Below are 14,304 nucleotides of genomic sequence, written 5' to 3'. Positions count from 1 at the left end.
CCAAACTGGAAACAAACTATAAGTATATAAACAGAAGAATGGGTTTAAAAAATTCTGGTGTAATCCATGAAGGAAATAATTGATAAGCTTTACTTCATTAAAATTAAAAAACTTGGCTCTGAGAAACACAGTTACCAAGAGAATTAGAAGAGAAGCCACAGACTGGGAGAAAATATTTGCAAAAGACACATCTGACAAAGGACTATTAATCAAAATACACAAAGAACTCTGAAAACTGAACAATAAGAAAACCAGATTTTAAAATGGGGCAAAAACCTTAACACCAAAGAAGATATACAAATGGCAAATAATCATATGAAAAGATGCTCCACATCATATATCATCAGGGAAATGCAAATTAAAACCATAAGATACTACTGCACACCTATTAGACTAGCCAAAATCCAGAACACTGACAACCCCAAACACTGGTGAGGAGGTGAAGCAACAGGAACTTTAAAAAATTATTTATTTATTTATTTATTTTTGGCTGCATTGGGCCTTCATTGCTGTGTGCGGGCTTTCTCTAGTTGCGGCGAGTGTGGGCTACTCTATGTTGTGGTGCGCCTGCTTCCCATTGTGGTGGCTTCTCTTGTTGCAGGGCATGGGCTCTAGGCACGTGGGTTTCAGTAGTTGTGGCATGCGGGCTCAGTAGTCGTGGCTCGCGGGCTCTTGAACGCAGGCTCAGTAGTTGTGGCACATGGCTTAGTTGCTCCGTGGCATGTGGGATCTTCCCAGACCAGGGCTCGAACATGTATCCCCTGCATTGGCAGGCGGATTCTTAACCACTGGGCCACCAGGAAGTCTTGGAACCTTTATTCATTGCTGGTGGGAATGCAAAATGGTACAGCCACTTTGGAAGACAGTTTGGTGGTTCTTTACAAGACAAAATATACTTGTACCAAACAATCAAGCAATCGTGTTCTTTGGTATTTACCCAATAGAATTGAAAACTTATATCCACCTAAAAACCTGCAGAAGGAGGTTCAGAGCAGCTTTCTTCATAATCGCTAAAATTTGGAAGCAACCAAGATGTCCTACAGTAGATGAATGGATACATTAACATAACCCAGAAAGTGAAATATTATTTAGCACTAAAAAGAAATGAACTATCAAGACATGCAAAGACATGCATATTCCTAAGTGAAAGAAGCCAATCTGAAAAGACTACATACTATGTGATTCCAACTATATGAATCATTGGAAAAGGTAAAACTATAGAGACAGTGAAAAGATCAATGGTTGCCAGGGATTTGAAGGGGGAGTTGGGGGGTGGAGAAGATGAATAGACAGAGGACAACGAATTTTTAGGGCAGTGAAAATATTGTGTATGATATTATATAAAGATAGACACATGTCATTATACATTTGTCCAAAATCATAGAATGTACAACACCAGGAATAAACCCTTAGGTAAACTATGAACTTTGGGGATTATGAGGTATCAATGTCGGGTCATCCTTGGTAGGAAAATGTACCATTTTGGTGAGTGATGTTGATAATGGGGAAGGCTGTGCATGTATGGGGGCAGCAGGTATAGGGAAAATCTTTTCACCTTCCTCTCAATTTTATTGTAAACCTAAAACTGTTCTAAAAAATAAAGTCTTAAAAAAATGTGGTCTATTCAGATAATGAAATACTACTCAGAAACTAAAAGGAACATGCTACTGAAATTAGCAGCAACATGGATAATCTTAGAAATATGCTGAGTGAAAGTGTCCAGGTATAAAATAGTACATTACTGTATGATTCCATATATGAAGTCCAGGACAATGCTAAACAAGGCTATGGGGACAGAAATCAGATGTGTGTTTCCTTGGAAAGAGGGGGAACAGACTGGAAAGGGCATGAAGAAACCTCCTGGGGTGACAAAATGTTCTATATCTTTTTTTTCCAGCTGGTGGTTAGAGAGGAATATAAGATTGTCAAAACTCATTAAATTGATCGCTTAAGATCTACACGTGTAATTTTACCTTTATTACCTCAATTTAAAATGGAGAGGGGAGGGGGGCTGGAGGAGAGGAAATGTGATTACTGTGCTCTAGCAGCTCCTACCTCAGCCTCACCTCCACCTTCTCTCTGGTAGCTCCCTAGTTAGGGGATTTGTTTGTTTATTTTTTATTTGGGGGTAGAGGGGAAAGAAGAACAAATGCATGTGTTTTTATTGGATGTGGAGTGTGGCTATGGGAGCAGTACATGTTTATGTGACTGATGATTTCTGTGGAAGCATTGTTTAAAATGGTGTGTATTACTGACACCTGCAAATGAGTGTTTGGAGGAATTTGGTTGTAAGGGTAGGGCTAATGCAATCTTGTCCCAGGAAAACAAATTTTAATTCTCTAAAAGTTTTTCCAAGCAATTTTCAGAGTTGGAATAGCATAAGAATGTTTAGAACTATCCTTAGAGTTTTAATATGAAAAATGTAGCTACATGATAAATGTGATTTTCTAATTTCTTATACAATGTGACAATATCTTCAAATCAACACTTTTTCTTTTGATGAAATAATCACTGCTTCTCAAGAGCACCCAGATAATGATAATATTAAGTTTCATTTCATTTCATTTCATTTCACACATTTCACTTCATTAGCTAGTCTACATGACTTCTATTAGTAAAATATTTTCCTCTTTTAAAGTAAGATGGGAATGTAAGTTAGATTCATTATCCTGTTTCTTCCAGCTATATTTCACCATTAAAATTTTGCCAAAGTAAGCATAGGTTTGAAGATATTCTTTCATATAACATCCAAATTACCTTATTTTTTTTCTCACAAGCTTCACAACAAGCTGATTTCTCATTTCTTTTTTCATTCTATCCTCTTCAGATGGTAACACCTGCAACAACAACAACGAAAAACAACCATATAAACCTCAAAATTTTCATTTAACTTGCATGCCCCCTAAGTCAAAAGAGTATAAAATACTTAAAGGTTATCTTTTTGGCCCTGTATTATTCCTATTTTCCATCATATATCACAACTTGTTAAGCCTAGCCATAAGCAGTGCATTTTCAGATTATTTACCCAAAACAGCAAAATGATAAAGTGCTCTAACTTGTCTTGGAAAGGAAAGAGACGTGAAGCAAGGTGATGGCCCACCCAGGAGGGGCGCTGGCTGAGATGCAGGTCACAGCTGAGCCTGGTGAGAAGCCCTCCTCCAGGGGCCAGCCTGTCGGGATCCCCTTGCTGGAGCAGGAATCCGAGGAGGCGCTAGAGCAGGAATCCGAGGAGGCGCTGGGCCCGAACCAACTGCCAGCCGAGCTGCTCCTAATGGTGCTGAGCCACGTGCCCCAACACATGCTGCTCAGGCACCGCCACCAGGTGTGCAGGCGCTGGCGCGACCTAGTGGACTGCCAGGCCCTGTTGAGCATCCTGCCCCGGAAACACGCCGCCCTGCGGCCCATCGTCAGCCCCTGCCTGCCGCCGCCGCCGACCTCAGGCCCTGCGTCCTGGGCCGCTTCTGCGAGCGCAGACCCATAGGGCGCAACCTCCTCCTGAACCCCAGGGGCCTAGATGGCTTCCCAGAACAGCCTATGCTGAGTGGTGGGGACGGCTGGACAAAGGAGAGAAAATGTAAGGGCATGCCTGCAGCTCCTTGTGATGTCCACTTCCTACCTGCCTACCACCTACCTGGTTACAGGTGGTTTCGAAGAAAGGAAGTTTTGGACCTGGAGAAGGAGGGTTTCTGGCCAGAACTCCTGGATAATGGAAAGATTGGGATTTGTGTCTCTGACTGCTGGATGGAACGATGAGGCACTAACCGTATATGTATATATCGGCTAATTGTCCAAACTCTAGACGTCAACCAGGCTGTCCTGCGTCATTTCTCTTCGAATCCTTTTTGCATCCGGCGGTGGAGGAGAGTCCCCTTTGAGGCCAGCCATGTGTCCTCCAACCTCAAGAACGGTGTTCACTTTGTGTCTTTTGAACAATGGGTGTCAAACCTGGAGTTAGGGAATGAGCAATATGGAGTCCCTTTTACCAACTCCAGTGTGTTTGCATGGGTCTGTCTGTCCTAGTCGTGGGCTGTCCTTGCAAAACTACCTTACTGTGCCTTCCAGGAGCTGGGCCCATTGGCTGGGCCACCTCAGTAATCAAGGGCTTGTAGCTCCCTGGCATCCTGGGATCTCCTGGGTCCAGTCGAAATTCCTGCTGGGCCCTGTCTTCAGGTTTTGGAAGCTACTAGAAGAAAGTTTCTGCTGCTTTCTAAGGTAGACCCTGTTCTACTGAATGGAAAGCCACGGTTGAGCACAGGGGCCCAGGGAAATGCTGGATCCTGAGAGCTCCACCATCCCCCAGAGGCTCTCTGGTTCAGCCCCGTGCCTTCTGCCCTTGTCTCGTCCTGTTTCTGCTGCAGAGGCTTTATTGGTCCCTTCCAGGAAGCCCTCTTTCACCTCTGAACTAGCAGCTCATCCCTATGGCTGGGAAAATTCCAGCCCCCTTGGGTGGTGAACTTAACCTCATGGGGTTTCAAGCAAGACTGGGACCAGGACTCACAGCAGAAAGTCAAACTAGTGCAAAAAATGTTTGGAGACAGAGGGTTCTGCCCACCCTGTGAACCACGAAGTGGTCCCCTGAGCCCAACTCTGCTCTGAATTGTATGGTGTATAAAGTTATTTTATTTTGAAATTCTTTTCAAACATGGAGCAAATAAATGAGCAATGTATCTGCCAAAAAAAAAAAAAAAAAGAAAGGAAAGGTAAGAAGTCTCTGTAATTAACTAAGTTCCAGTTAACACACTTACGTATTTTAGACTACATTGATGGAATTTATAGTCATGACTAATGTGTAACATTTCAGTGCTTGACAAAAATTCTGGTAGTATTCTAATAGATTAAATTGTATACAGAAAACTTCGTTAATTTGAATTGTATGAAAGGGCGTGCAAGAAAAGAATTTCATTGAATTCATTTATCTTTATTAAATAATAATAAGGAATTTGTCAACTTTACCAGAAAAAGAGGAAGATGAGGAGGATGAGGGGAAGAGGGGAGAAGAGGAGGAAAAGAGGAAGAGAAAGAAGCAAGGGGGAGTAATAAGGAAGGAAAGAGGCAGAAGGAGGAGAAGGACAAGGTATGAGGAGAAAGGGAAAGTAGAAGAGGGAGAAAATAGGGAAGGAAAAGAATTAGAGAGAAAGTGACAAATAGAAAAGATCCAAAACAAAAAACCTGAACGAACTTTTAAGTGTGGGAATTTGATGAGGGTACAAATGGTATAAGAAGTTAGGTGACGGGCTTCCCTGGTGGCGCAGTGGTTGAGAGTCCGCCTGCCGATGCAGGGGACACGGGTTCGTGCCCCGGTTTGGGAAGATCCCACATGCCGCGGAGAGGCTGGGCCCGTGAGCCATGGCCACTGAGCCTGCGTGTCCGGAGCCTGTGCTCCGCAACGGGAGAGGCCACAGCAGTGAGAGGCCCGCGTACCACAAAAAAAAAAAGAAAGGAAATTCTGACACATGCTACAACATGGATGAACTTTTGAGGACATTATGCTAAGTGAAATAAGCCAGTCCCAAAAAGACAAATACTATTCCATTAATATGAGATACCCTAGAGTCATCAAATTCATAGAGACAGAAAGTAGGATGGTGGTTGAGGGGAGAGGAGAATGGGGAGTTGCTTAACGGGCATAGTTTCAGTTTTACAAGGTGGAGTTTTGGAAATTGGTTGCACCACAATGTGAATATACTTAACATTAATGAACTATATACCTAAAATAGTTATGAAGGTAAATTCTATGTTTTGTGTATTTTACCACAAATAAAAACAAAAATAAAAAAAGAGAAAAAATTGATTTCAAAATTTAAAACAAACCACATGAGATACTACTTTATACCCATTAGAATGGCAATATTAATATTAATAATAAAATGGAAAAAACAAGTATTGGAAAATATGAGACAGTTGGAACATACATTGTTTGGTAGTTCTTCAAAAAGTTAAACATAGAGGGACTACCCTGGTGGCGCAGTGGTTAAGAATCTGCCTGCCAACACAGGGGACACGGGTTCAATCCCTGGTCCAGGAAGATCCCACATGCCGCGGAGCAACTAAGCCCATGCGCCACAACTACTAAGCCTGCGCTCTAGAGCCCGTGAGCCACAACTACTGAGCCCGAGTGCCACAACTACTGAAGCCAGTGTGCCTAGAGCTCATGCTCCGTAACAAGCCACTGCAATGAGAAGACGGCGCACCACAAGAGTAGCCCGCACTCGCCACAACTAGAGAAAGCCCGCGCACAGCAACGAAGACCTAACACAGCCAAAAATAAATAAACAAATTTTTTAAAAAAGTGTAAACAACTCAATACCCATCAATTGATGAACAAATAAATACAATGTGATGTATCCGTACAACAGAATATTATTCAGCCATAAAAAGGAACTAAGTACTGATACATGCTACAATATGGGTGAACCTTGAAAACACTATGCTAAATGAAAGAAGCCAGAGATGAAAGTTCACATTCCATTTATATAAAATATCCAGAATAGACAAATACATAGAGACAGAAAGTACATTAGCAATTGTCAGGGGATGGGGGGGGGATTGGAATCAACTTCTAATTGTTTGGGTTTTTTTGGGGTGTGGGGGGAGATGGAAATATTCTGCAATTAGATAGTGATGATGGTTGCACAACATGGTGAATATACTGAAAACTACTTAAGCTTACACTTTTAAATGGTGGATTTTATGTTATGAGGACTGTATCTCCATAAAACGAAAAGTGAACCTTTTTGATTTCACTGAGTTTGTCAGCGGAAACACAACAAAAACGTATTTTTCTTATTTTCCAGATAAAATATTTGAGCAGTGTATTCAGCACAAATGTCCAAATTTGCATTTACAAATTCCCCACCCCTTTTCCTTTAATGGTGTTTCTCATCCTAGTCCCTAATTTCTCAAGTTAGAACTTGCTTGAAACCTTGAAATCTGAGTTTGCAAATAACTGTAAGGTCCTTCTCTAAGGCAGCCTAGCTTGCATCATCTCCTTCTCAACCTTTAAAACAGAAATGTGAAGTAATGGGGATTTGTATAATAAAATAAAAAGCCACTAGAGGGCACTGTATCCCCTCTGGTTTGCAGTAAAGAAACACTTTATCTTAAAGGTTATGCTTTAGACAGTAAAGTCCAGAAAACTTGTCAAACCTGGTCAAACCATTCATTAGCTGAGTGGTTTGAAGAAAGTCTTCCAGCTTCTGGATTTCAGCTTCCACATCTGCATAAGGTTGGGCGTTGGTTACATGATTTCCAGGCTTCTGCCAACTCTAAAATTCCTCTTATACTGGCTTAAAACAAGGATGACATCTGGAAAAATAGTAAGAATTGTACCTGCTTTATCATTTCCTCCAGTTCACTCAAACTGTTTCTTCTTCCCACCTTGTCTATTTCTCTATTTCCAGCTAAAATATTAGAGTAACTCTGGACCTTTCCCCCTTAAGCACCCTTTACTGATAATTTATATTAAAAAAAAACAAAACAAAAAACCACTCTCAGAGCACTTTCCCAGTTTCACCAATAATTTTCTCTTTTGATTCTCATGACACATCGGGTTTGTAGGTATTATCTCCAATGTTCCTGGTGAGGAAACTGAAGCCTAGAAGAGTTCAGTGAATTGCCCACAGAAACACAGCTAGCAAGTTATAGCACCTGGCCTTCCAACTCCAAAGCCTGTACTCTTCATAAAAATATTCACTGTCAGTAGGAAGATACAAGTTTTGTGAGGCCTGAAGTATACACGTTTATGCTGTCTGTATTAGTTTTCCATCATGGCTGTAACAAATTATCACAAAGTTAGTGGCTTAAAACAACATAGATTTAGGGGACTTCCCTGGAGGTGCAGTGGTTAAGACTCCACACTCCCAATGCAGGGGTGTTGGTCCAATCCCTCGTCGGGGAACTAGATCCCACATCCATGCTGCAACTAGGAGTTCACATGCCACAACTAAGGAGCCCACCTGCTGTAACTAAGACCCAACGCAACCAAATAAATAAATATTTTAGAAACAACAACAGCAACTTAGATTTATTATCTTACAGTTTTACAGGTCAGAAGTCCAACACAGGCCTCACTGGGCTAAAATCAAGGTGTCAAGCCTTCTGGAGGCTCTAGAGGAGAGTCTGTTTCTTTGCCCTTCCCAGACTCTAGAGGCCACCTGCATTCCTTGGCTGGTGCCCCGCTTCCTCCATCTTAAAAGCCAGCAACAGCAGGTCAAGTCCTCACACTGCGTCACTCTGACCTGTCTGCCTACTCTCTCCCACTTTTACGGACTCTTAATTATATTGGGCCCAGACAATCCAGGATGATCTCCCTATTTTAAGGTCAGCTGACTAGCAAATTTAGTTCCATCTGCAACCCTAAGTCCCCTTTGTCATGTAAATAACGTATTCACAGATCCCAAGGATTAGGACATGGACATCTTGGGGAAGGAGGGTGGCTTCTGACTATCACATTGGCCCTCTTTAAGATATATAAAGTTTAAATTATAAACTTAGACATGATTCTCTTAACACAAAGAAGAAACTTCATTTAATACATGGAAAATCTTTTTCTCCATTTATTTATTTGGTTTATTTATTGAGGTAAATTCATATAACATAAAGTTAACCATTTTAAAGTATACATTTCAGTGGTATTTAGTACATTCACAATGTTGTACAACCACCAACCAACACCTATATCAAGTTCCAAATCATTTTCATTACCCTAAAAGAAAACTCCGTATCCATTAAAAAGTCATTCTCCCAGCCCCTGGCAACATTAATCTGCTGTCTCTCTAGATTTACCAATTCTGGATATTTAATAAAATGGAATCATACAATTTCTGACCTTTTGTGTCTGGATATTCACAATTTGAGACCCTTTGTGACTGGCTACTCTCACTTAACATCTTTTCGAGGCCCATCCATGTTGTAGCATGTACCAGTACTCCAATCCTTCTGTGACCAAATAATATTCCATTGTACGGCTATATCACATTTGTTTATCCATACATTTAATGATGCACATTGGGTTGTTTCCAACTTTTGGCTATTGTGAATAGTGCTATGAAACTCCTGTACAACTATTTGTTTGAATACCTGTTTTCAATTTTGGGGGTATATACTTAGAATTGCTGGGTCTTGTAATATTATGTTTAACTTTTGAGGAACTGCCAAACTGTTCCACAGTGGCTATACCATTTTATACCCCCATGAGCAATGTGCAAGTTTTCAAATTTCTCCACATTCTTGCCAATACATACTTTCCTTAAAAAATTATTATTATAGCCATCCTAGTGGGTATAGAGTGGTATCTCGTGTTTCTGATTTGCATTTCTCTAATGACTAATAACGTTGAGTACCTTGTCATGTGCTTGTTGGTCACTTATACATCGTTTTTGGAAAACACCTATTCAAATCCTTTGCTCATTTTTTAATTGGGTTGTCTTTTTGTTGTTGAGTTGTAAGAGTTCTTTACATATTCTGGACATTAGACCCTGATTTGCAAATATTTTCTCCCATTGTATAAGTTGTCTTTTCACTTTCTTGATAACATCCTTTGATGCACAAAAGCTTCTCATTTTGATGAAACCCAATTTATCTTTTCCTTTTGTTGCTCTTCTTTTGGTATTGTATCTAAAAATCCATTGCCAAATCCAAGGTCGTTAAGATTTACCCCTCATCTTCTCTTCTAAGAGTTTTATAGTTTAGTTCTTACATTTAGGTTATTGGTTAATCCATTTTGAGTTTATGTTTGTATATGGCATAAGGTAGGGGTGCAACTTCATTCTTTTGCATATGGATATTCACGTGTCCCACCACCACTTGTTGAAGAGACATTTCTTTTCCCATTGAATGGTCTTGGCATTCTTTTAAAAAATCAGTTGGCCCTAGATTTGTAAGTTTGTTTCTGGATTTTCTATTCTCTTGGTCTATACAGCTATCCCTATGCTAGTACCACACTGTTTTGATCACTGTAGCTTTGTAATAAGTTTTGTAATAAGGAAATGTGAGTCCTCCAACTTTGTTCTTCTTCAATATTGTTTTAAGTATTCAGCATCCTGCACAATTCCATATGAGTTTACCACTTTTGCCAAAAGGGCTAGCAATTTTAATAGGTATTACATTGAATCTGTAGATCACGCTGGGTAGTATTGCCATCTTAACAATATTAAGTCTTCCAATACATGAACATGGATGTCTTTCCACTTATTTAGGTCTTCTTTAGTATCTTTCAGCAACGTTTTACAGTTTTCAGTGTGTCTTCCACTTTTGTGTAGTAAGGAATCTGGCCTTGTCTAAAGAGTGGTCTGGCCTTTGTCCCAGCTCCTGGGAGATGACCGCCACATCCTTGCAATTTCCCAAGTGATAGGAGTGTCTCTGTAATTCATAGTGGGTCCCTCAGACCAACTCTGACAGTTTATGCTAATGAGGTGTCTAAGGGTGGGCCCCTTCTCAGTTCAGGCTAATGAAGTGACTCAGGGTAGGGCCAGCAATGTCAGAAAGACCAACAATGTGATTGGAGAGTTAGGGCTTTGTGTCACATGGTAACAGGCCAAACTTCAAGGAGGCAGGTGACTGGAGATTTTAGTTTGATCACATGGACTATGATTCATGCCAAGTAATGAAGCCTCACAAAGCAATGGATACCAGGGCTTGAGTGATATCCCAGGTTGGCAATACTCTTAGAGCACTGTCACACATCATAGCTGAGAGGAGATAACTCCACTCAGGACCTCACCTGGAGAGGACAACCAGAACTGTGAGTTTGGACCCCTCCCAGATTCTGCCCTATGCTACTCTTCCCTTGCTTGATTTCAATGTATCCTTTTTTTCTGTAATAAATGTGACTGTGAATATAATAGCTTTAAGGGTGTTCTGTGAGTCTTTCTAGCAAATTACTGATCCTAAGCAAGGTTATGAGAACCTCCAAATTTGTGGCCAGATGGTGTGAAGTGAGGGTGACCCTGGAGACCCCCAATCTTGCAGACGGTGTCTGAAGTAAGGGCAGTTTTGTGGGCAGTGTTTCTTCAGAAAGTAGAGTTGCCTAAAATCTTTGCAACCTCCTTAGTTAAACCTATCCCTAGGTGTTTTTATTCTTTTGGATGCTATTGTAAATGAAATTATTTCCTTAATTTCCTATTTATTCATTTTTAAAAATACTTATATTTTTAAAAATGAATACTTGCTATATGCTAGGCTCTGTTCCAAGTGCTTCACAAACACTAACTTTATTCCCCTAGCAACCTTAATTAGGTACTTTGTTGGAAACTGGGCAGACCCACTATACTGCTGCTTTACGTGCCTTCTTTGAGAAGTTTCCTGGGAATCTCTTATCTACCTCTTCGCACTGCCATTCCATAGTACAGGTCCTTATAAATTTACACCCGAGCCACAGTGTCCCACTGTCTCCCTAACTCAACTATCTACCATCTACTCTGAATGCTGCTGCCACTAACAATCCTGAAGCACTGCTGATCTAAGTTCTGGCCACTCCAGTGACCTTAAGTGCCTTTCTTCTCTGCATTTACAAAGGTAAAAAACAATTACTGCTCACAAGCAGTACTTGACCATAGATTCTGCAATGTCTTCTACTAACATATTGAACTGCTACTGAAAACTTTGCTGTGAAACAAGCAGAGTGGTTGAGAGGAGGGCGCAAGGCCTGACCCCACAAACCCCACTCCTCCTCAACCTCAGGTTATTCATTTGCAAAACAGAAACTATAAGGCCTACTCTTAAGTGTTGTGGGAATTAAGTGTGTGTGTGAGACAAAAGGTGGAGTGGTAGGACAGGTCCTGGCATGGCAAATGCTCAAGAAATGTGGGCTGATTTGTATCTCAGTTGCCCCCAAAGAACTTGTAAATTCTTTGAAGGCAAGGGCCTTGACATACTTTTTTGGTATTTCTCAAATCAAGATTATTTAATCACTTTAACAGATACACTTTGGTATCTGGACTTGCTCAAGAACCATGGCTCTTATGACAAAAACCAGGCTCTGAAGTCTGACTTCAAATGTTGGCCACTACTAGGTCAGTGGCCTCTGTAAAGTTACCCAACCCCTCTGAACCGCAGGTCCTTTATTTGTAAATTGTCAATAGTACCTACTCCACAGGCTCATGAGGATTCAGGTGAAGTGTTTAGTATATAATCAATCCCCCCAAAACTGCCAGCCATAATTACACCCTGTCCCAAACATTGTGTCCACAAAAATTTGGCCTATCTGCAATCTTCATTTCTCCATCTTTCACACACACACACACACACACACACGCACACACACACGCACACACACCCTCCCCCTCTTGGACCAATCTTTCCATTCTCTTACACGCTCTTCTTTCCCGACTTCTGTGTACCTCAAAGACCATGGAAATCTCCTAAATGAGGTCGCTTCTACTACTGTTGCCATTTTAGGGAGCAGGAAACAGGCCCTGAGGGTTTGAGTGACTTCCCCGAGGTCACAGAACTCAAGCAGCGAGCCCACAGCCCACGCTCTTAACCTCTAGCCCTCGGCCTCTTCCCGGGTCGGAGGTGCACCCGCGTCCACTCAAACCCCGCCCAGTCTCCCACTTCCAGCCACTTCCCCGCTCTTCCGCGCGCCCATCTCCCCCCACACCTGAGTCAGGAGCCGGGGAACACGCCCCATCCGTCCTTAGCGGTTTCCCCTTTTCTCTGCCAGAGACTGAGGGTGAGGCCGACATTGGCGTCCCGCACGCGTGGTGGTGGCCGCGCCGTTGCGGGGGAATACCCAGCGGGACCGGGAGCCGACGACGGCGGCCGAGGGGGAACCACACCGAAGTCAGCGCTGTGAGGGCGGGCGGAGGGGGCGGGGCCCGTAGGGCCAACTCCGCCCCCTGCGTGCATGCTCCGGCCCCCGCGGCGTGGTATAAGGCGGCGGCGCCCACCCCTCCCCACAGTGTCTGGCGAACTCCCGGGGCGTGAGGGGCGCCAGGCGCGGAGAGGAGCTCCGCCCCGAGCCGCCCCGTCACGTCACGCTCACGCGGCGCCGCGACCCGCGCACAACGGTTAGCTGGGTAACGGCGGGTGGCGCGCTGGGAGTCCTGGCTGCTTGGGCGGGGTGGGAGGGAGCCTCGGGGAACGGAGAGCTTGGTTTCCTGGGGACGGGGGGCGGCCCTCGAGGGCTTCGTGGCTGCAGCTCCGCGGAGCAGGGAGGGGTTGGTGAAGGAGGCGAGGACAGGTGTCCCAGCCAAGTCTCCCGGCCGCCAGCGCGGGGAGATGAGTGAGATCGTGGTGGCCTGGGGGAAATCTCTTCATCCCCACTGGGGATGCTTTCCATCTGGAAGAGTAATGACCTGAGGCTATAAAATCTGATAGCGCTGATTAACCTCTTCCCTCCAGGATCTCTTGGCCAGGTTGTGCCTGAGCGAGGGGTGGGGGGGTGATATGGGGTGGGAGGTTGTTTTGGCGTTGTGGCATGCCACCTGTAACCTTTTTTTTTAACATCTTTATTGGAGTATAATTGCTTTGCATTGTTGTGTCAGTTTCTGCTGAATAACAAAGTGAATCAGCTATACATATACATATATCCCCATATCTCCTTCCTCTTGTGTCTCCCTCCTACCCTCCCTATCCCACCCCTCTAGGTGGGCACAAAGCACCAAGCTGATCTCCCTGTGCCATGCGACTGCTTCCCACTAGCTATCTATTTTACATTTGGTAGTGTATATATGTCCATGCCACTCTTACATCGTCCCAGCTTACCCTTCCTCCTCCCGGTGTTTTCAAGTCCATTCTCTGCATCTGCGTCTTTATTCCTGTCCTGCCCCTAGGTTCTTAAGAATTTTTTTTTTTTTTAGATTCCGTATATATATGTTAGCATACGGCATTTGTTTTTCTCTTTCTGACTTACTTCACTCTATATGACAGACTCTAGGTCCATCCACCTCACTACAAATAACTCAATTTTGTTTCTTTTATGGCTGGGTAATATTCCATTGTATATATGTGTCACATCTTCTTTATCCAGTCATCTGTCAGTGGACACTTAGGTTGCTTCCATGTCCTGGCTATTGTAAATAATGCTGCAGTGAACATTGTGGTACATGAGTCTTTTTTTTTTTTTTTTTTTGCGGTACGCGGGCCTCTCACTGTTGGGGCCTCTCCCGTTGCGGAGCACAGGCTCCGGACGCGCAGGCTCAGCGGCCACGGCTCACGGGCCCAGCCGCTCTGCGGCATGTGGGATCTTCCCGAACCGGGGCACGAACCCTTGTCCCCTGCATTGGCAGGCGGACTCTCAACCACTGCGCCACCAGGGAAGCCCTACATGAGTCTTTTTGAATTACGGTTTTCTCAGGGTATATG

At 43.2% G+C, this 14,304-nt stretch overlaps 1 protein-coding gene and 1 pseudogene across 4 annotated transcripts in view; both read left to right on the top strand.

Moving 5' to 3' along the window:
- LOC307190469 (monocarboxylate transporter 1-like) overlaps positions 1-14,304 on the top strand; it is a gene marked incomplete at its 5' end in the record, with an annotated part of 112,091 nt that overhangs the window by 62,306 nt on the left and 35,481 nt on the right. The window contains one exon of one of the 3 annotated variants that reach the window (XM_079929633.1): positions 12,845-13,007. The exons of 1 other annotated variant lie outside the window; for it this stretch is intronic. In XM_079929633.1, coding sequence (XP_079785759.1) covers positions 12,845-13,007 — 163 coding nt within the window. Of the gene's footprint in view, positions 1-12,844; positions 13,008-14,304 lie in introns of those variants that run through there. One more of the 3 variants, XM_079929631.1, reaches the window with a different exon arrangement.
- On the top strand, positions 3,121-4,629 carry LOC307190915 (F-box only protein 27-like; annotated as a pseudogene). Its single transcript has one exon. The product of its transcript is annotated as an F-box only protein 27-like (transcript).

Source organism: Stenella coeruleoalba (assembly GCF_951394435.1).
Source record: "Stenella coeruleoalba genome assembly, chromosome: 1".
NCBI classification, from domain to species: domain Eukaryota; kingdom Metazoa; phylum Chordata; class Mammalia; order Artiodactyla; family Delphinidae; genus Stenella; species Stenella coeruleoalba.
Note: the sequence above shows the minus strand (reverse complement) of the source record. Positions and strands in the feature narration are given on the sequence as shown.